The sequence below is a fragment of the Syngnathoides biaculeatus genome, chromosome 5, assembly GCF_019802595.1.
Source record: "Syngnathoides biaculeatus isolate LvHL_M chromosome 5, ASM1980259v1, whole genome shotgun sequence".
Classification (NCBI taxonomy): Eukaryota; Metazoa; Chordata; class Actinopteri; order Syngnathiformes; family Syngnathidae; genus Syngnathoides; species Syngnathoides biaculeatus.
In genome coordinates, this window is record NC_084644.1 from 30,048,096 (window position 1) to 30,067,649 (window position 19,554).

A 19,554-nucleotide genomic window follows, 5' to 3' on the forward strand; every position below is an offset into this window, starting at 1 on the left:
CATCGGTTCATATATACATACATATACACACATATTGTAAGTCAATACTGAGTCCATTTCCCTGCGTGGGTAGCCAGTCATCAGATTTAACACTGTGACCTTCTTTGTGTTTGGTTTTTGGTGCAAATAGACAAAAGCGTGATTTTTTTAAATCATGAAAATTTTTTATAAAATTAGGACTTTTTGACATATATATCCCACAAGAGTTTTCGGTCAAATCACTTGAATCAATACATATTGAATCGATGAAAAAAGTATTCATAAGTGTGAGCATGCCTTTTAATGGCAAATGCTCTTAAAACAGTGCACAGATTAAGGAAACTTCTTTTATTAAATACTACAGCATTTGAATGTTTTAGTGCTCTGACCAGCTGTTTTCCTTCTATTTTCTGAGCCCCTTATCGAAATTAATAATACATATCATTGGATTGTAGTTAGAAAAAAAAAATCCTATTTGGTGAAAATTTTACCAATTCAGTGTTGTTCAACTCTTACCTTCGTGTGTCAAATGTAAAAGCATTACTCTGGCACTATCTTGTGGTAAGGAACTGTAATGAAGTCAAGGGAGAAGCTTCATTTATGCAGGCTTTGTCTCTCTATTATACTATCACCGAACAGCATTGTTTTGCAGCGAGGGAACTGTACTACCCCCCCCCCCATCTATCCTATCTAATATAAATCAATAAAAAGAATGAAACAAACCTCAAATTACTTTTATTCTCTCAGAAAGCAACAGCAGCTTACAGGAAAATTATTGCCCTTCTCGCTTGCTGCTATGGTTGTCAGTGACAGACAAAGAGATACAGACACACACACAGACAAACACACAGAAAAGTCAAATGGCTAAATCATGACAAGTTTCAAGCAAAATTTCTTCCTCGTTAATTTAATTTGTTTACTCTTCAGGGAGTGTTATTTTTTTTTTTGCCAAGAAAACTATGGGTGTTGAAATGAGTGCAACACTGAACTGAACTGGCCTCTTAGTCAAAATAAATATACAGAGCTTCTGTGCTGTGATTTGTAACTGCATAAACCAGTCACAATTTTAAAAAGAGGGCAAAAACAAGTTGGAATGGTGGCAGAAAGGAATGGATCACAAAGATTGAAGTTTATAACAACAAAATGTAAGTTAGCATGGCTAGTATTTCACTTTTTGACCTCTATCCAACATTTTTGCTTGGTTTAAATGGCAGCAGGTAACCAGAATGTGTGTGTGTGTGTGGTGTGTGTGTGTGTGTGTGTGTGTGTGTGTGTGGTGTGTGTGTGTGTGTGAGTGTGAGTGAGTGAGTAAGAGAGACAAAACATAGGCCACAGTTGTAAACAGTGAAAGAGGACTCTTGTAACTGCGATGCCAATGACTTCTTTCCTGAAAAACAAAAAAAGATAAATTGGTGTACATACATGCAAATTTCAAACAGAATACATTTTTAAAACAGGGAGTTAGGGGGATACCCTATGTTGTGTGCAAGAGATGAGCAACACTGAATCCAATTTGTAAAAGATAACTATATAACTTATGAGACACGTTGTAATTAACAAAACTAGTTGCTCCTCTATTTTTACCTGGTGATGGCCCGAGCTTCCATATTGGTGATTGTTCTATGAGTATTTCACACCAGAATTGGGGGTAAACGCAAACATAAGGATTATAAATTTTGCACAGTTTCAGCATCCACGAAACCACTTGGCAGTCTCACAGCTATGTTTTGAGCAAAAAACATCCTCTGATAATGCATTCAAATTATCTTTATATTATTGTGGTACTCCAACAAAATCAGGTGAAGATAGGTCCAAAGCAGCATTTCAGCTTTAGGCTAGCAAGGATGTTTTGTTTACGCCACGAGACCTCTTAAATCTGCACATGATGAGGTTTTCCCCGTTTTGGGCACAATAGCAGTCGATTAGTGTCCTTTTCTCAACCTCAGACTTTTCTCATTGAGAGTTTGCTGTCCGTCTCAATGAAAGAATTTACTGTATTTCCAGGACAGTGGTATATGACGTTTATTTATTTTTCAGGTTTGACTCAATCTGAAAATTGATCTGTTTCACATAGTCTGTGCTTTATGGGCTCCAACTCAATTTCCTATTGGTTTCGTGTTGTTGGTCATGAGCGTTTTCTGATTCTGAGAAGAAAAAGTTTTGACACACATCACACATTATTTGTCAAGGGACATGTCCGAGGGTGATATTTTATATCTTTTAACAAAAAGGCAGGTAGTGTTGTGCGATATGACCGAAATTTTACACTCCAGTAAAACACGTGCAGGTCTTCTTGTAGTCATCAGGTGTACCAGTTACAAGATAGGAAATTGTATGGTTCAAATTAGGTCCACTGCTCTACTTCATTATCTCAGAGCATCCCTATGACATCTTTGTTGACTACCAAAACAGCTAGTCACCTGGAAAACCTATATAACTCCTCCCCAAGGATTCAATCCACTAGCAATTGTGTTACATACTCTTTAGGGCTAGCCTGTGTCAGATTATCCGCACTACACCACAGTTAAGAGTCACTTTAAATCTTTGATGGCTTTTATATTGCACAGTGGACAGAATGGAAACGCGCATCTTTTTGGAGTGCAACCCCAAAATTAAATCCCAAGTGTTTCATTTGTTATCCAAGCAATATGAAAAATTAAAGAAGGGCAGGAATAATAGTTCATCTAAAATCAACCACCAAAGAAAGCGGCAAAGAGGAAAACTGTTGTGATAATCATTTAACAGAAAATTAAATGTATTGCCGCATTGGGGAAGCATATGGCTGTTTAAAACAAATAACTTCATTTTAGTTTTATTATATAGTGGTTAAATTTCCTTTTTACCCATGAAGTCCTGTCTTAAAGACAGACAGACACGATGGCAAAGATTGCATTGCTCAAAATACTTATGGAGGTGATCCAAAGAAGTTTACCACATACATTCAGGCTGCTCCCTGTTTTGTGTTTGCTGGTCCGTTGTCGTCGGGGTCCACAGAGTGAAACTCTGCCACATACAGGCTCTTGTCGATGTTGCCAGGGATGGGCTTGATGTCGGTGACCAACTGGTCCTCGATGCTCTTCAGATTGTGACGATCCTCCGATGTGATCAGGTTGATGGCCAGACCCAGGTGACCGAAGCGCCCTGAAAGAGAACACAATACATTCAAGTGGTATGAATGCAGCGCAAGTCCCCCCTCAACGGCAACAAGGGTGCACCTCCAAGGACAACATGGAGCCTGTTCTAAAAATAGCTCAGTACACAGTAAAAAAATTACCTCTATCTTGTGATCAGACCAGTAATGGGTTGTGTTTTGTTTTTTCTTTTAAAGTAACTGATTGGCCCCAAATGGTCGCCATATTAGTCGCGTCCTCGGTCCTTGACGTCATCGTCACTTCCACCGTTGAAAACGCACAACACCTGCTACTATGGAAGCTGAACAACAGAGATATTCGGATTTTTCTGACGCCCCTTCTGACACCGAAGCTCTTTTCGAAAAGGACAACCCCACACAACCGAGTGAAGTTACCGGGGCAATATTACACTATTGTTTCGAGCCATATTCAGATGATATGCAATCACGGCCAAACCGCATCCCCGTCCGAGCCACTTCTGCGGCGGAGATGAGCCATCGCGGCTCATCGCAGTCGGCCGGTGTGGCTTATGACAGAGCCGAGCGGTGCTGCTTTAGGGGGGTGCTTACAGTCGAGCCGGGGCGGTTTATGTGCGCACGCGACTGAGTAACGCATTCTCGGCTGGGTTCTTCAGAGCTGCCCCCGTCGCAAAGCCTGACGAGCAGCCTTCGCAGAAGCTGTGACCACCGAACGCGGCGCCTCAGCCGGTGTGGCTGATTTTCTGCGCCGTGGTGCCATATAAGGACGAGGAGGAGGTGGAGCAGAGACATGCTGCTTTTAGGGGTACGTTCAAAGTCGACATGATGAACACTATCGAGACGAGGCTGACTGAGACATTGTTGGCAGGGCGACGTGCACATCGACACATTTCATACGTGGATCTTTTGTTACGTTACGAGAGAGACCGATTACGTGGTCCGCCCCAAACTATTATTTTTTTTTTTAGTAGCTGTATGCGCACACCGACACATTTCATACACGGATCTTTTGTTACATTATGAGAGAGACCGATTACGTGGTCCGCCCAAACTATTGTTTTTTTTAGTAGCTGTATACACACCTACCTGTTATTTGGAACCCACAAAGCTCTCGTCCTCTGCACCCGTGAAATCCATTTTTCACAACGAAGAGGGTCTCTTTCAAACTTATGAAGGGTAATTCCATTCTCCCGAGTGTTCAAGCAATGTCCAGCAATGCAATGAGCCGGCATTTTGGCTAACACGAAGGAACAATGAGCTACCTTCCCGGAGATAAAACTAACGGAAACAAATGAGTCCACTAGGAGGTGCCGCTGTCCTTTACGTCACTTCCTGCTTCTTCTCAAAAACAAATCCCTGAGAGGATTTTCATGGCGTGAGTTACAAATAGCTGTATACGTCAAAATCATGTTTTGTGGTGAAAAAACACATGGGACCATATTGGCTGTGGGTTTTTCATTAATAATATACCAAAAATCATCCATTTAATGACAGGCCCACTTTAATGATTACTAACAACACAAGGGGTAATTTGAACAGGTATATTATTTCAGAATTGGGAATCAAACTGGTAGCCCTTTCATCTTAAAAAGAAGTAGCTCCACATTTCAAAAAGGTTGGTGACCTTTGCACTAAACCGTGAACTCCACCTATTTGCAGTTCACCAGTCACTATTTGCCTTTGGGTGGGAAACCTGAAAAACGTGACATCTTTCTGTAATGCCCTAGAGCAGGGGTACTCAAAGCGCCGATCGCAAGGCAGTCTTGGTCGATCACGGGATGGCGTGCAAAAAAAACAAACAGCGAATGTTCCCTCTAGACAGCGCACGTGCTCAATTGTGCACCACTGATGCAGTCTCTTTGCAGATATTCTGCGTTGCGTGCAAAAAAAAAAAAAAAAAAGAATGAAATGCAAGCTAAAAGTATAACATCCAGCTATTCAGTTTTTGGCATTTTGCAATGTGATTCAATGAGTGAGGGATGTGGTTGTTACATCCAATGGCACAATTCCCAAACGTACTGTAAAAAAATGAAAAGAGGAAGCCACTGGTTTCTTAGGCAGCACACGGAACTAACATCTGCTGCTCCGCCAACCTAACCCTACAGTTTCCTACTTGACCTTACACCCCCCACTCTGACCCCCCCCCACTCTTAAAAGACATACATTCATAATTACAAATGTTACAGTACTTACGCAGCCCGTCAATGTGTTTTATAACTACAGCGTCCACCACCGCTGTTAGCAACAGTTAGCAACACAGTCTGGGCAACGTAGAGCAAAGACGAGTTAGACATGCTGCTTATGTTTACTTTTGATATTAATGGAGAAAGTTAAAAAAAGAAATGCTGTTGTTTTAAGATGCAATGACTGTCAGAGTATGTGAATAATCGAAGAAAAAGTGGTAAAACTGGACGAGATTTTCTCTTTTCTGAGTGGGAAAGGTCTGGTCTGAAGCCAAAGTAGAAAGTGCAGGATGAGATGATTTTAAAATTCCACCTTGGCACAACCTGATCCAGGATGAAAGCACAGACAGTACAGTGCACAAAAAGCTAATTCTGTCTTTTAAATATAGGAGGCAACATAAAATTAACCTTAAAGCGGTTTGGGAGCATCACCGTGACCATCATCACCCCCCTCCTCCCTTGCTGGTTGCTTGAAAAATTAAGTCAAGTTTAAAAATGGAAAACATAAAATGAATAAAATGGAAAGGCTGCATTAAAGCACTTCTTTCCATTGGAGGCTCTCTATATGACAGATGGTCAAATAGATTTTTTAAATGATGTTCATGAATTGGACTTTTATCACATTAATTGGGATAAATAGAAACACTTGGTCTTCACCTGATCTTCCTATGCGATGTAAGTATGTTTCTGCACTTTTGGGAAAGTCAAAGTTGATGACCACATTGACCGCCTGGATATCGATTCCCCGCGTGAACAGGTCTGTAAAAAGATTTTTTTTTTTTTAACCACCAAATTGACTAGAAACTAAAAACATGCACTAAATTCCTCTACCAACCTGTGCACACCAGATTTCTGCACAATCCGTTACGGAAGTCATGGAAGACGCGGTTCCTGTACTCTTGCATCATCTTGGCATGGATGTAGAAGCATGAATAGCCCAGCTGGGTAATCTTCTTGGCCAAGAGCTCCACCCGCTGAGTGGAGTTGCAGAAGATGATGGACTGGTTGATCTGAAGCTGTAGCACAAACATGGAGGTGATTTTTGAAAATTGATTTGTATGGCATATACAAAAACAATTGTGGAGACAATGAAAGGAGAATTTGTGACCATCTCTGGATCTTTAGTGGTACATGACTCAAATTAAAAACAAGATTAGAATAGAACATAATTAAGGAGATTAAAACTTACTCTGGAAAATAGAGTATTGAGACAGTGGACCTTCTGCCTTTCAGTCACATACGCATAATACTGAGTAATTCCCTTAAGTGTCAGCTCCTCCATAAGGTTAATCTCATAAGGCTTTTGCAGGTGTTTGTTCTGGACAAGAGAAAAAAGAATATCTCAAAATGCTTGTTCTTGTAAAAAGAAAGTTTGGAAAAGTTTTGGCAAAAAAAAAAAAAAAGAGACTTGGAAGTGAAAGTCCTCATACCATGAATGTCTGCACACTGATGGGGAACGTCGCAGAGTAAAGTAGAATCTGACGTTTTTTTGGTAAGAAACTGATGATTTCTTCAATGATGGATACAAAGTCTTGTGAGAGGAGCTTATCTGCCTGAAAGTGCGAATCACGAATAGGAATCAAAACCAGATAAGATGCTTTTAATCAGCTTGAAATAACCCAAGAGAGGCCAACCTCATCCATCACCATCATTTGTATCTTGTCGACTTTAGCCAGACCCTTTTTCATCAGGTCCAATATTCTTCCGGGTGTGGCAATTATGACATGCACTGTTGGGACAAAAAGTAAAGCTTGATTGGCATCGGCCGATAACATTTTATGCTAATCGGCTTTAATATCATGATTCGGCGAGCAGATCAGGTATGTTATTGATCATGATTAAGGAAATGTAAGATCAATTTGTAATTTTTAAGGATAGATAAGGCTAGATTTTGGAAAATCTTGTACTGCATTAGGGCTAGGAAGAAAAAAAAACACGAGCAAGGCAATTACTTGGTTAGTCGAGAAAAAAAGGATCAATCAATGCTAAAAAGATTCGATAGTACTGGTACGATGAAATCACAGCCCAACCTTTTAGGGGCTGCTGATGCTTATTTTTTCAATTAGAAATGTTTTCTGATATTTGGCTTCAACGAGGTATCACAATTTTTTTTGATTCCTCACTAATATTCAACTACATGGCGAGATTGGCTTTTTTGCTATTAAAATATTTTACTGCTAAGCAAATTAACCTACAACAGACTGAACTGGTTTTAGTGGGTCTGATTACCACAATGTGAAGAGCTCCATCAATCCGTCTTCTTCCGCTTATCTGGGTCGGGTTGCGGGGGATTCGCAGGGATGCCCAGACCAGCTGAGAGACAGTCTCTCCAGTATGTTCTGGGTCATCCCCAGGGTCTCTTCCCAGTGGGATGTGCCCAGAATACCTCAACAGGAAGGCGTCGGCAATGCAAACCAAACTGACAGGTCGTATGAGGACCGAACAGCACATATCAGGGGGTTGGTATCCCATACTCACAAAACTTCTCCCATACCCAGGTTTTTGCCTCAATGAGACCAAAACTGCATTCTTCTTGGCCCGCCAGTAGCTTTCAGCTGCCACGGGAGTCCCACAGGCCAGAAATGCCGAACAGGACTCCTTCTTCAGCTTGACGGCATCCCTCACTGTTGGTGTCCACCAACGTGTTCAGGGGTTGCTGCCACGACAGCTCAGGACAGCTGCCTCAGCAACGGAGGAGCGGAACATCGTCCATTCGGACTTAATGTCCTTCCGTCGCACCAGCATTTTCCCCCCACCATCGGAACCAACTCAACACGACCAGTGGTCAGTTCAGAGCTCCGCTCCTCTCTTCACCAGAGTGTCCAAGACATCCGGGCGCAAGTCTGATGACACGACCACAAAGTCGATCATCCAACTTTGACCTTGGGTCTCCTGGTGCCAAGTGCACCCGTATGCCTGAACACGGTGTTCGTTATGGACAACCTGTGATGAGCACAGAAGTCCAGTAACAGAACACCACTCCGGTTCTGATCAGTGGAGGGGCATTCTTTGCAATCACGCCTTTCCAGGTCTCACTGTCATTGAACACATGGGCATTGAAGTCCCCCGGCAGAATGATGGGAGTTCCCAAAGGGGGCACTTTCAAGCACTTCCTCTAAAGACTCCAGGGTGGGTACTCTGAACTGTTGTTTGGTGCATAGGCACAGACAACAGTCAGGACCCATCTGAAGGGTGAAGGGAGGCTACTCTCTTATCCACCAGTGTAAACCCCACCATACGGGCGCCTGTCACCGTGGGAAACTCCAGAGTGGAACAGAGTCCAAACCCTCTCAAGAGGACTGGTTCCAGAGCCCAACCAGTGCATAGAGGAGAGTCCAACTATTTCTAGTCAGAACTTCTCAACGTCACGCAAATGCTCAGGCTCCTTTCCTACCAGAGAGGTGACATTCCATGTCCCAAGAGCTAGTTTCTGTGTTGGGGGATCAGTTCGTCAAAGTCCCCACCTTAGGCTACCATCCAGCTCACATTGCACCCGACACCTATGGTCCCTGTCACAGGTGCCCATGTTACCCTTTCAGGCAGTGCCGAGCGGCATGGGTGCAGGTCTGGCCACCATGCGCTCGCCTTCGAGCCCTACCTCCAGGACTTGCTACAGAGGGGAGGGCTGGTGACCCGCGTCGGGCAAGGGAAACCTGAATCCATTCGTTTTACTCATCAAATAGGTATATGGCGCCGCCTCCTCCATTTTCTGAATGTGCCCTGACTGGAATACGGTAAATTACAGAGACGTACCCGTCTCGTCGAGGCGCAAGATGTCATCCCTCAAATTGGTGCCGCCAGTGGTGGCCATGACCTTCACTCCTCCAAGGTGCTTGCTGAGCTGAATACTGATCTGGCTCATCTGCAGGGCCAACTCTCGCGTGGGCACTATGACTAAGGCTGTGTAAAAACAAGTGGGGATTGCTCATGAACTGTGAGGGTTGAGGACAAGCTTGGACAAAGTTAGTTCAGATTATTTATTAACAATAAGCAGGTGCCGTGCAAAAAAAAGAAAAAAAATCCATTGAGGAAAAATCACGCAAACACTGACCTTGAATGTGATTCTTCTTTATGACTATTCTCTCCAGGAGAGGGATGAGGTAGGCTCCACTTTTGCCTGTTCCGTTTTTGGCACGGGCCAAAATATCTCTGCCCGACAAGGCGATGGGGATGCTTTCCTCCTATGAGAGAGCACATATATTAGTGAGTCATGGTCAATCTTCAGGCTTCTTTAGTCGCATGGCTGGCAATGGAACAGAAATCACTACAGCTATCTCACACAACATGCGCAAGTGCGACATGCGTGCTTTTATAAAAATGTGATGGAAGTTCTCCTCCAAGTGGAGTGTTATCGCTACAGCTAGTATTGACTGTGATTGGGGTTGGACTCTGTTCCACTCTAAAGTCAGTGACAGGCGCCCGTATGTTGGGGTTTACACCAGTGGAGGAGAGAGTAACCTTCCCTTAACCCTTCGGGTGGGCGGACGGGTCCTGACTGTTGTTTGTGCCTATGCACCAAACAACACCACGGTGCGGAGTTTCCTCTGGATTTTATGGCCATTTCGAGTAGTGCTGCGTACATGTCAACTGCTGAATAATAGGCCCAATGTGAGCGCTGTCGTGCACATGGGAGTATAAAGAGGCCTTGAAATGTCAAGTATGTGAAATAAAACCAATGAACGGAAGAAAAAAAAATTATGCTTCGGTAAGCATAACTAGAAATGCATTAGGGATGTCACAACTTCTTCTTTTCCTTTCGGCTTGCCTCGTTAGGGGTAGCCACAGCGTGTCGTTTTCCATCTAAGTCTATCTTGTGCATCCTCCTCACTAACACCCACTGTCCTCATCTCCTCCCTCACAACATCCATCAACCTTTTTCTTTGGTTTTCCTTTTGCTCTTTTGGCTGGCAGCTCCATCCTCGGCACCCTTCTACCAATATACTCACTTTCTCGTCTCTGAACATGTCCAAAACGTGTCAGTGTCCCGATAACATTTTTTTAATTACCAGTCTGAGTCACTTCATTTTCAGTATCCGCCAATAGAGCCTCCCATCCCAAAGATGGCTATAATTCTCATACAGCAGTGGTTGAAACTAAGTCAACAAATTAAATCATTTTGTAGTATATAGTATTACTGGTGCAGCACTAGTGTTGATAATATTGTACCAACATTGTGACATACCATACCTGCATAAGGCCAAAAAAAAAATAAATGTGGTTCTGATTGCCTACATTTAAAAACTAGGGTCGGTAGTTTTTTTTTTTTTTTTTTTAAATAAAATATTTGACTCTGTCTTGAGCACATGGCGCCACCATTTTCTTATAAATTCTCATTAATTCAGGCTCTCACGTGCATAACGAAATCAAGATTCATGAAGGCTTGGTCCAAAAAACATGAAACAATGTCAAAAATCAGACATGGCAAAACATGAAAATGTTATTTGATTTGATAACACTCAATCACGCTATGACATGGGACGAGGCAGTTATGCTAGCTGGCGCTTGTGTACACTCATGCATATACACACAATGATCTGGCAACAAGTGGCATGAAAAACAAGGCTTAAATACATAATACACACGTGGGAGTGGCACACGGCCACGCGGCTGCTGTCATACAGACTCTGTGCTTCCGCAGAAGCGCGCCGCTAATGCACACGTGGCCATAGAGACCCACGCCTCTGAAATATTTAGCTGTTAGGGTCGGTGGGATTTTTTTTTTTTTTTTTTTTAACGCCTGATCAGTAAATTATAATGCATTTACACTGGCCTAAAAAAATATTTTTAGGTGATGAGTCCAGGATGCACGGGTTTTCACTTTTGCTGCGGTTTCTTTTAATAATAAAATGGGTCTACGGTAGAATCAACAAGGCAAAAAAGTACCAGTATACCTGGATAGGTGAGGGCTTCTCCCATCCCATCTCAAAGATCCCCATGAGAAGTTCCCTCTTGAGGCAGTAGTCTTCAAATTCATTTCCCTTGGTAGCTGTAACATCCTGGGATTGGAAAAGCACATGCCATCACCATATGAAATGCATATGCATTTTGATCAAAACTCTGCTGAGAACAGGACTTCTGATGGTGTGCTGGACAAGAGGGCAGCTCTGAGTATCACCTTCAAATTTTATATTTCAAAAGTGTTACTCATTAAAACAACTATAGCTTTTAGTAGCATGTTTTTTTTTTGTTTTGCATCGAAAAGTAAAAACGTTTGTGTAGTGAAAGTATTGTACCCAATAAGATTTATATGTGGCGCGATTTTTGCTCACTGAAAGAAAAAAAGTGTCAGAAGGTTTTATGTTTTGACTGAACAGGACCAGCCACATTAGGCCTCTTCTCTTTCATAACGAGAGAGGATTAAAACGAAGTAGGATAGGAACAAAAGCGAAAAAGAAACCGTAGAAGCTGTGGCCAGCCAAAGCTCAACCAGGTCAAGATTTTGGAGTTTGGAAAGGAAAAGAAGACTTAATCGAGAAGATTATGAATTTATAATTACAGGGGTGCCATCGGTTCAGGTTAAACCGAAAAAAAAAAAAATAACTTTTGGACTTTCCGTCATGCTTTCGGGAGGATATGTGAGAAATCATGGCTGATGACGCATCTTTTGGTCCTGCCTCTCCATCTATTTCCTTTGGAGGGAAGTGGAAATACAGTATCAAGTTGAAGTCTTTGTATATTTCACAGCCATTTATATTGGAAATGTACCGGAAGGACTGTATAAACTTATACTTATAGTTTTAAAGTTAAACCCATCACAAAATATTGGCTGCAGAGCATTTTTAACCAACATTAGAAAATATCTACATGTTGGAAAAGCTAACGAGTTGCTCCATAAGCCTTCAAAAAGAGTTGGGTGAACAGCGATGGCGGAAATGGGGTGTCTAATCAGTACTGTGTACTTCCATCACAGTCTGGTTTGAGGCAGCCACAAAAAAGGACAAACTCCGACTGCAATGGACAATCAAAACAGCTGAACAGATTATCGGCACCACTCTACCCACTATTGAAGACTTGCACGCAATGCGAACTAGGTCCAGAGCAGACAGGATCCTTTCGGACCCTCCATATCCTGACCACCAGCTTTTCCAGCTCCTGGTGTCGGGAAAGCGCTAAAGATCAACACAAGTCAAAACTAGCATGTATTCAAACAGTTTTTTCCCTCTGCCAATGAAGTCATTAAATTATTGATCAGCGAACCTAGTATTTTTCTGCTTTGTGCCATGTTAGGACACTCACTCACATCCTGCTGGTCCAATCAATTTTGGTATTATTAATATGTTTTGTAGACTATCACACAATTCGTCACTTTAACATGCTCCCTTTGCACTTTCATTGCACTGGTCTATAATGGGAACCACAAACGGGTAAAGGGACTTTGTACAAGCGTTACACAATGTGGGACGTTGACACACTTCTCATCTCTTATAAGGAATAGTTCCTATAAATAGAAATGTCTCTTGTTCTCGGTCGTTGTTGCTTTGTTGTTCTTTGTTCTGTATGTCGTAGCAGGGCAGGACCGACTGCCGGAGTAAAATTCCTTGTGTGTTTTTACACACTTGGACAATAAAGCTCATTCTGATTCTTACTTCTTTGTGTATGAATAAGGGGCACAACAGTTCAAAGTCATGGTTCAGATCTGATCAGTTTTTAGATTAGAAAAAAAATTCAATTTGTTGTAAAACACCAGTTCATTAATTTAAAAAAAAACATTCTGCCTCAAAATGTCAAATATGGCCATTTAAAATATGACATGACAATATTTCTCTCTTTTTCTCCACTACGCAATCAAAGACTACCGTCTAACACTGCACTTGATTAGTGAATAATAAAATATAAAACATCCTGCTTTCATGTGAACACAAAACATCTCTTCAACCCACTCCAACTAATCAAGAGATTGATTCATGTGAACACAAAACTTTTTAAATCATACGCCAAACAGATTTATTTCCCTCAAAGTAACAGGTAAACAACGTTATTATACAAAGGTGTATCTGCAACTGCACAATTTAGCTACCGTTAGCTACCTGAGGGCTGTGGGATCTTTTTATGCCCATGCTTCCTAGAGACGGAAAACATCTCTTCAACCCACTCCAACTAATCAAGAGATTGATTCATGTGAACACAAAACTTTTTAAATCATACGCCAAACAGATTTATTTCCCTCAAAGTAAGAGGTAAACAACGTTATTATACAAAGGTGTATCTGCAACTGCACAATTTAGCTACAGTTAGCTACCTGAGGGCTGTGGGATCTTTTTATGCCCATGCTTCCTAGACACGCACAGAGAAGTTTGGAGTCCACACTCACTATTTGACCCACCTGCGGACCACGTCTGTGTAAGTGGATTAGACTTCACACCAATCTGATCAGATTGATCGCTATAGGACGATATTTAGCATTTTATGATTGGCTTTAATGTCATAATTCGCCAATAGATCAGCTCTCGTAAAGTTACTCCATGTTGCTCTCTTGAACCAATCCAAAGAGTTTATTTTTAGCCTTGTCACATGTCTTGATGGCCATCAATTCATCCATTTTCCAAGGCTATCCCAGCTAAAGTTTTATTTCAATCTTGGTGGAAAAATTTTGCAGTGTAGGACTTTTTTGCGGTGTCTCACATAATTCCAGGTTCAGAATAAAAGACAAATTTGGTCTCTCATGACAGCAGTAAGCACTACTCCAATAAAATCTTATATCTTGTCAATATCACCACATCTTGTCTCTATCTCGTCAACTCGGACTTCACAGGATACAAATTACCATGGCATCAACAACAATTGTGTGTATTTCTTTCGGCTTGTCCCGTTAGGGGTCGCCACAGCATGTCATCTCAGATGAACGCTCGTTTGGTCATTTTTACGCCGGATGCCCTTCCTAACGCAACCCCTCCGCATTTATCCGGGGAGAGAGCTAACTTCGGGCGAAGGAAGACGACACCCCAAACTGGTTACCAGCCAGTCGCAGGGCAGATCTCGACACGATCATTGAGTGTGAATCGATCCCATACTGCCTGCACCAAAGGAAGGCGTGTGTAATATTCCACCATCCGTGACTCCCACAACAATAAAAATAGAGCATACAATTTGAGTGTTTATGTGTGTGTTTTTGGTGGGCGGGTGAAAATGGTGCGATGCTCGGGAGAGCACGTTCATTCCTGGATTGCTTGAAGTATGTTCATGCACTTTTAATACGATACAGCTCGCAAGCAGGCAAAACAACCTTATATAGCCTACCAAGCTAGTGCTAGCACTAACAGTTGTAGTACAAGCGTCCCCCTAGGAAAAATTAAATCAGTTCTGCACAATTTATTTCAATGGCTTTTACATTTATTTTAAATGTACCTTTATCAGTAAAGGAGATCAGTCTCTGCCAGCAACGTAAAGTGACAGGGGCAAAACAATTAAATGCTCATCACTTAAACTTAAAGTAATTTACCGATGTTTTTATTCTGTTGTCTTTTGAAGGAAGCTCCAGGCACATTTTCCAATCATCCCCAAACCTGAGGGAAAAAACAAACAATTACCCAGAGCTAGATGAGAAGCGGCTTTGTACTTTGAATTGCATACCAAACCAAATCATACTTTATACCACCGCTGCTCTGAGGAATATTGCTCCTCTTCTGAGGCTGCTGGCCATCGAATCCTGCAGACTTGCTCCCTCTGAGCTGCCCGTTTGTTGCTGTGATCAAGCCGATCATCCGTGCTGGATTTGATGCTCTTGCCATTTATCCTTTCTCACTCTGTCTTTTCAATTTACCAGCGCAACTGATGCTCAAAAATCTGTTTTTTGCTCACTGATCAAGTACAGACTAAAATAGTAAAAAGTGCACTGCACTTCCAGTGTCTGTCAACAGGGCCCTTGAAAATAAGAGTCCGGTGCTTGAAATATGATTATTTACAAGATGATGCTCCCAAAAAAATTGAGAAATTAACATTCAAATGAATAAATAGATCAAAAATATGCGACTTATCACACCCTTTTTTACCTTATGGGGTGTTTACCTGAAAGTCCTTTGCTACAATCGTGTCTTTACTGCAATGGTGTCTTAGTGTCTGATGAGCTACATGTATAAATTCAGCATGATTTTTGCACGTTTGTTCCACCTGGATGCTATTTCCTTTTGTTTTTTATTTGTTGAGATGATAGTTTGAAAAGTAGTTTTGGATTGGCCAAATCCAGGCTAGCTGCAATGAAACAAGACAAAACATTTTTTTTTTAAAACCTACACAAATACAATAAAAATAAACACTCATGGTCACCTGTTGTCAGTCGGTCAAATGTCACCTGATACCAGGGATGATTAGAATATCTTATTTTTTAATTAAAGACAAGTTTTTATTTTTATTTTTAATGAATTGATGTTGAAATGACTCCAAACTACAAAAAAGTATGTATGATCATTGATGATATTCGAACGGAACGATTTTGGTAACATCCAAAACTCAAGGTTCCATTATCGGTATTGGATCAGAAGTGAAAATGTTAGATCAGGGCATTCCCATAAAGTACACGTTGATTAATGTTCTTACTAAAGTGTTAAGATGATTCTCTTATTAAATAACCATCAAGCAGGATCTTTACAACTTTGTCTAGCTCAGGAAAAGTCTTTAGATTTGGATATATGGAAAGCGCCGTAAAAAAAGTATTTGCCTACTTCCTGATTTCAGTTTTATTTTTGCACATCACACAAGGGTTTCAAATCATCAAACCAATTTTAAAATCACTCAGGGAAAAACCAAGGAAATACAAAACTAAAAAAAAAAATTTTTCAAATGATATTAGGGCACATGGGAAAAAAATATTCAAATCCATCCCTTTCTGATCTGCTGTGGAAAAAAAAAAAAATATGCACCCTGAACCCAATAACAGGTTGTGCCACCCTTAGCAGCAATAACTAAAACCAAGCGTTTGCGTTGGTTATTAGTCGTTCACATCGCTCTGGAGGAATTTTGTCCTACTCTTCTTTGCAGAATTGTTTCAACTCTGCCTTATTGGAGGGATAATGTTCTTTTTAATCAAAGGCTGTGCCATTTTTATACCAGATGTAATTGGCCACACACCTTCCAAAAAGTAAAATTTTTGACTCGTCAATCCACAAAATGTTTCACCAAAAGTCTTGAGGATCCTCAAGATGTTTTGGGGCAAATGCGAGACGAGCCTTTGTATTCTTTGCTGACATCAAGGGTTTTTGTACTGGGAACTCTCCCTTGGTTGCCATTTTTTTTGGCAGTGTCTTTCTCATGGTAGAATCATGAAGCTTAATTGAGGCCAGCGTGCCTCCAGGTTTTTAGATGTTGTTCGAGGTTCTTTTGTGACCTCCTGGGTGAGTTGCCGTCACACTGAGTAATTTTACCTGGTAGTCCACTCCTCAAAAGGTTTGCCACTGTTCCCACTTTTCTCTATTTGTGGATAAAGGCTCTGGCAGTGATCTGCTGGAGCCCCAAAGTCTTGGAAATAGCTTTGGAATCACCTTTCCCAGGTTTGTGGTGAGACACTTACTGAGACAATTACTTTTTCACAGAGTGTCAGAAAGGATTTGATTTTTTTTATGCCTATATTTTGTGTTTCTTTCGGTTGTCTATGAGGGGTATTAAAATTGGTTTGATGATGTGAAACCTTTATGTGATAGTTATGGGGAAAAAAAAACTGAAATCAGGAGCGATTAAATATTTTTTCACAGCACTGTAAATTTTCTAAATCTTTGCTAATAGGTTACCTAAAGCCAAATACTTATTCCTGATTTAGAACAGATCTAGCAACAAAGAATTTGTATACGTCTAGACTTTTATATGCTTTCAAACTCTTCTGTGTAAATCTCGATGACTTATTCACCAGATACATGTGTACATCCACTTGTCAAAGATAGGGAAGCAAATTAACAGTTAAATTTCTTATCGGCAAAAACATCGACTTCAGCATTGAATATGGATCCTCTATGCCAAGTGTCTCTAATTTTTCCACGTACCTTCATTTATTATCATCTTCTAAATGTTTAACGTTATTGGACAAAACTCTGGGTGTTGCGCGATAAGACATTTTATTTTCGTCTCAACGGAATTAACTTTCAACAATGCTTTATTCAACCGGCAATATGTTTACGTAAATCATAAATCTCATGATTTTGACGTAGGTGCACGATCCTATTGAGGATAAGCAGTGTTGAGAAGTGTTTGCAGCATCTTTTGTAAATGTATACATAAAAAGTGAAGTTATGGCAGTGCATCAAGGGGGGGAAAAAAAAGGTTCCAACAAACCTCGCTCTTTTTAAGTGAATGAAATTTGAATGAAATTTTGTAATACTCAATGTCTTAAAATATTTATACAGGAGTTAGTTATTTTCACAGAATTGTAGTCTTTGTAGCGTTTATATTTGTGTGCTCCTGAATCTTGGCATTGTTTGGGCTTCATAAGTGGCTTAACATCATTTAAGTGTCAGGCGCGCCAATGGATAAAAATTAGCAACAGAAGTTGCTTTTATTGATTTACTTTTATTAAAAAAAACAACAACAGTGAATGTGATCTACTTCCCCACCAAATGACGGGCCAGTTCTGGCCCATATGTTTGCCACACCGCTTTAATGTTGAACAGTAAGTAATTTTAATGAAACAATTTTTGATTCATCTACCAACATAACTCTGAACTCTGCTAAAATCCCCAAGCATTCCATAGTACTAGCTTGAAAATCATTTTATAAATGAGAATACTCACAAAGTGGTTAGTAATTTGAGTTTCATTGGAGTCAAACCACTATTAAATTAAATACATCACTGTCATCTTTAGTCATTTGTAAACATTTTGTGGAGTACCTTTGGTTGTTTTTTTTTTTTTTTTTTGGGGGGGGGAGAATCAGGAACTATAAAATTAGGTTTACTGAGTTTACATTTCTTATCTCCAAAACATGATAATGTCTTTGAGGATCTATCATTTTTTCCACCATCCCTAAATTAGTGATTCATTGGGGTCATGATAATTTCACGATCTTACCCAACGAGTGGAGTAGCCCTTTTAAATTGAGTTTGAAAATCACTCAATCACAATTTCAGTTATTTAAGTTTATCAAACAATCTTGGGTTACAGCATTGCTATAAATAGAATAAAATAATGCCTTGCAAATATTCCTTGTGGAAAAAGAATATTAATTTACCAACTTTAGCAACATGACTGTGATGTGATGCGGGGGGAAAAACAAGCTAAGGCGAAGCGAGCAATAAGTGAAGCCTCAAACAAAAAGAATTTCAATGCTTCTGGAAGCAAAAAAACTTAGCACACTTGCGTGGCATTGCAGCAGTGTTAAATGTTTTGCCATACCAACGTGGCCGAGGCGAACTAACGTTGACCTCAAGGTGAACTCAAACTCCTTTTGTAAAAGCCCCACATTAAGTCATAGGCGTGCTGATACAAAAAAAAAAGCCTTGGCAGCCATTTCTAATGCACCTTTTTAAAATAGTTGTGAACTTTTCGCAAGTAGACTCATGAAGTTAGCATGCTATGAGCCTCGCCCCCTACGGTGTTTAAAATACGGTGCAAGAAGTTACTCGACTCAGTTGGCGAACCTACCTTGAGTTTGCTCTTTCCGTCCAAAATATCTTTTTTGACGATACGCGTTTTAACGTGGTCTATGTGAAGAGTGTAACGACCAGTCGTTCTCCCAGATTTGGGAAATCCTCTTTCCTTCCAAAATCTTCTTTTGTCCCTCTCGCTTTCAAATTATTGACAAATCAACATGGCCGCGCTCTCGCGTTTCGATTGGTCGGTCGGCCCTATGGAGGCGGCCCGTCAAAAGACCAATCAGATCACAGTTTTTAAACAGCAGCGTTCCAGTTAGCCGTTTTCTTAGCCGCTTATCCTCACAAGGGTCGCAGGAGTGCTGGAGTATCTTTGGGCAGGAGGGATACAACCTAAACTGGTTACCAGCCTATCGCAGTTAAGCAGAGTTGAGGTTCTCAAACTATCCATCCCAGTAACCTGGTAACCCGCACATGGCATTGCAGGTCAGTTTATTATTTTTATACATGAAAATTACATTTTTGATGTTAACGAGAGAGGATTAATGTTCGATCCCAGCCCCACCTGTGTGGAGTTTGCATGTTCGCCCCGTGCCTGTTTTCTATGTGCCCTGCCACTCCCTGAGAACCAGTTCAGGGTGTACCCCACTTTCTGCCAGTTCACAGCTGGGATAGGCTCCACCACTCCTGCGACCCTCGTGAGGATAAGCGGCAAAAAAATGGATGGATGGAAAATGGCATTCACATCATTTTAAAGTGTTTTCTTCTTCTTG

The 19,554-nt window shown here is 41.0% G+C and overlaps 1 protein-coding gene across 4 annotated transcripts; it reads right to left on the minus strand.

Annotated features, from left to right (window-relative positions):
• Window positions 1-697: 697 nt before the first annotated feature.
• Window positions 698-19,038, minus strand: LOC133501125 (probable ATP-dependent RNA helicase DDX6). Of its 4 annotated transcripts, none has more exons than XR_009795105.1 (14): window positions 18,834-19,038; window positions 14,857-15,459; window positions 14,711-14,774; window positions 11,163-11,267; window positions 9,323-9,452; window positions 9,025-9,171; window positions 6,906-7,000; window positions 6,702-6,824; window positions 6,461-6,589; window positions 6,107-6,287; window positions 5,929-6,030; window positions 2,919-3,120; window positions 1,256-1,366; window positions 698-1,221 (listed from the first exon to the last, which is right to left on the minus strand). XR_009795105.1 is itself a non-coding variant. In XM_061820607.1 (12 exons), the coding sequence occupies exons 2-12, from the start codon at window positions 14,997-14,999 to the stop codon at window positions 2,921-2,923; spliced, it is 1,434 nt and encodes a 477-aa protein (XP_061676591.1). In that variant the 5' UTR covers window positions 15,000-15,459; window positions 18,834-19,038; the 3' UTR covers window positions 2,918-2,920. The 4 variants fall into 4 exon arrangements, 1 of the variants encoding a protein (XP_061676591.1); XR_009795104.1 differs by having other exon boundaries at window positions 14,842-15,459; XR_009795106.1 differs by lacking the exon at window positions 14,857-15,459.
• Window positions 19,039-19,554: the final 516 nt, after the last annotated feature.

Coding starts and splice junctions, on each gene's coding strand:
- LOC133501125 (XM_061820607.1), bottom strand. CDS start 14,999: ATGGCAAGAGCATCAAATCCAGCACGGATGATCGGCTTGATCACAGCA. Junction 11,268..14,710: donor ACAACAGAATAAAAACATCG/GTAAATTACTTT, acceptor TTCCAATCCCAG/GATGTTACAGCTACCAAGGG. Junction 7,001..9,024: donor CTTGCGCCTCGACGAGACGG/GTACGTCTCTGT, acceptor TTGTCCCAACAG/TGCATGTCATAATTGCCACA.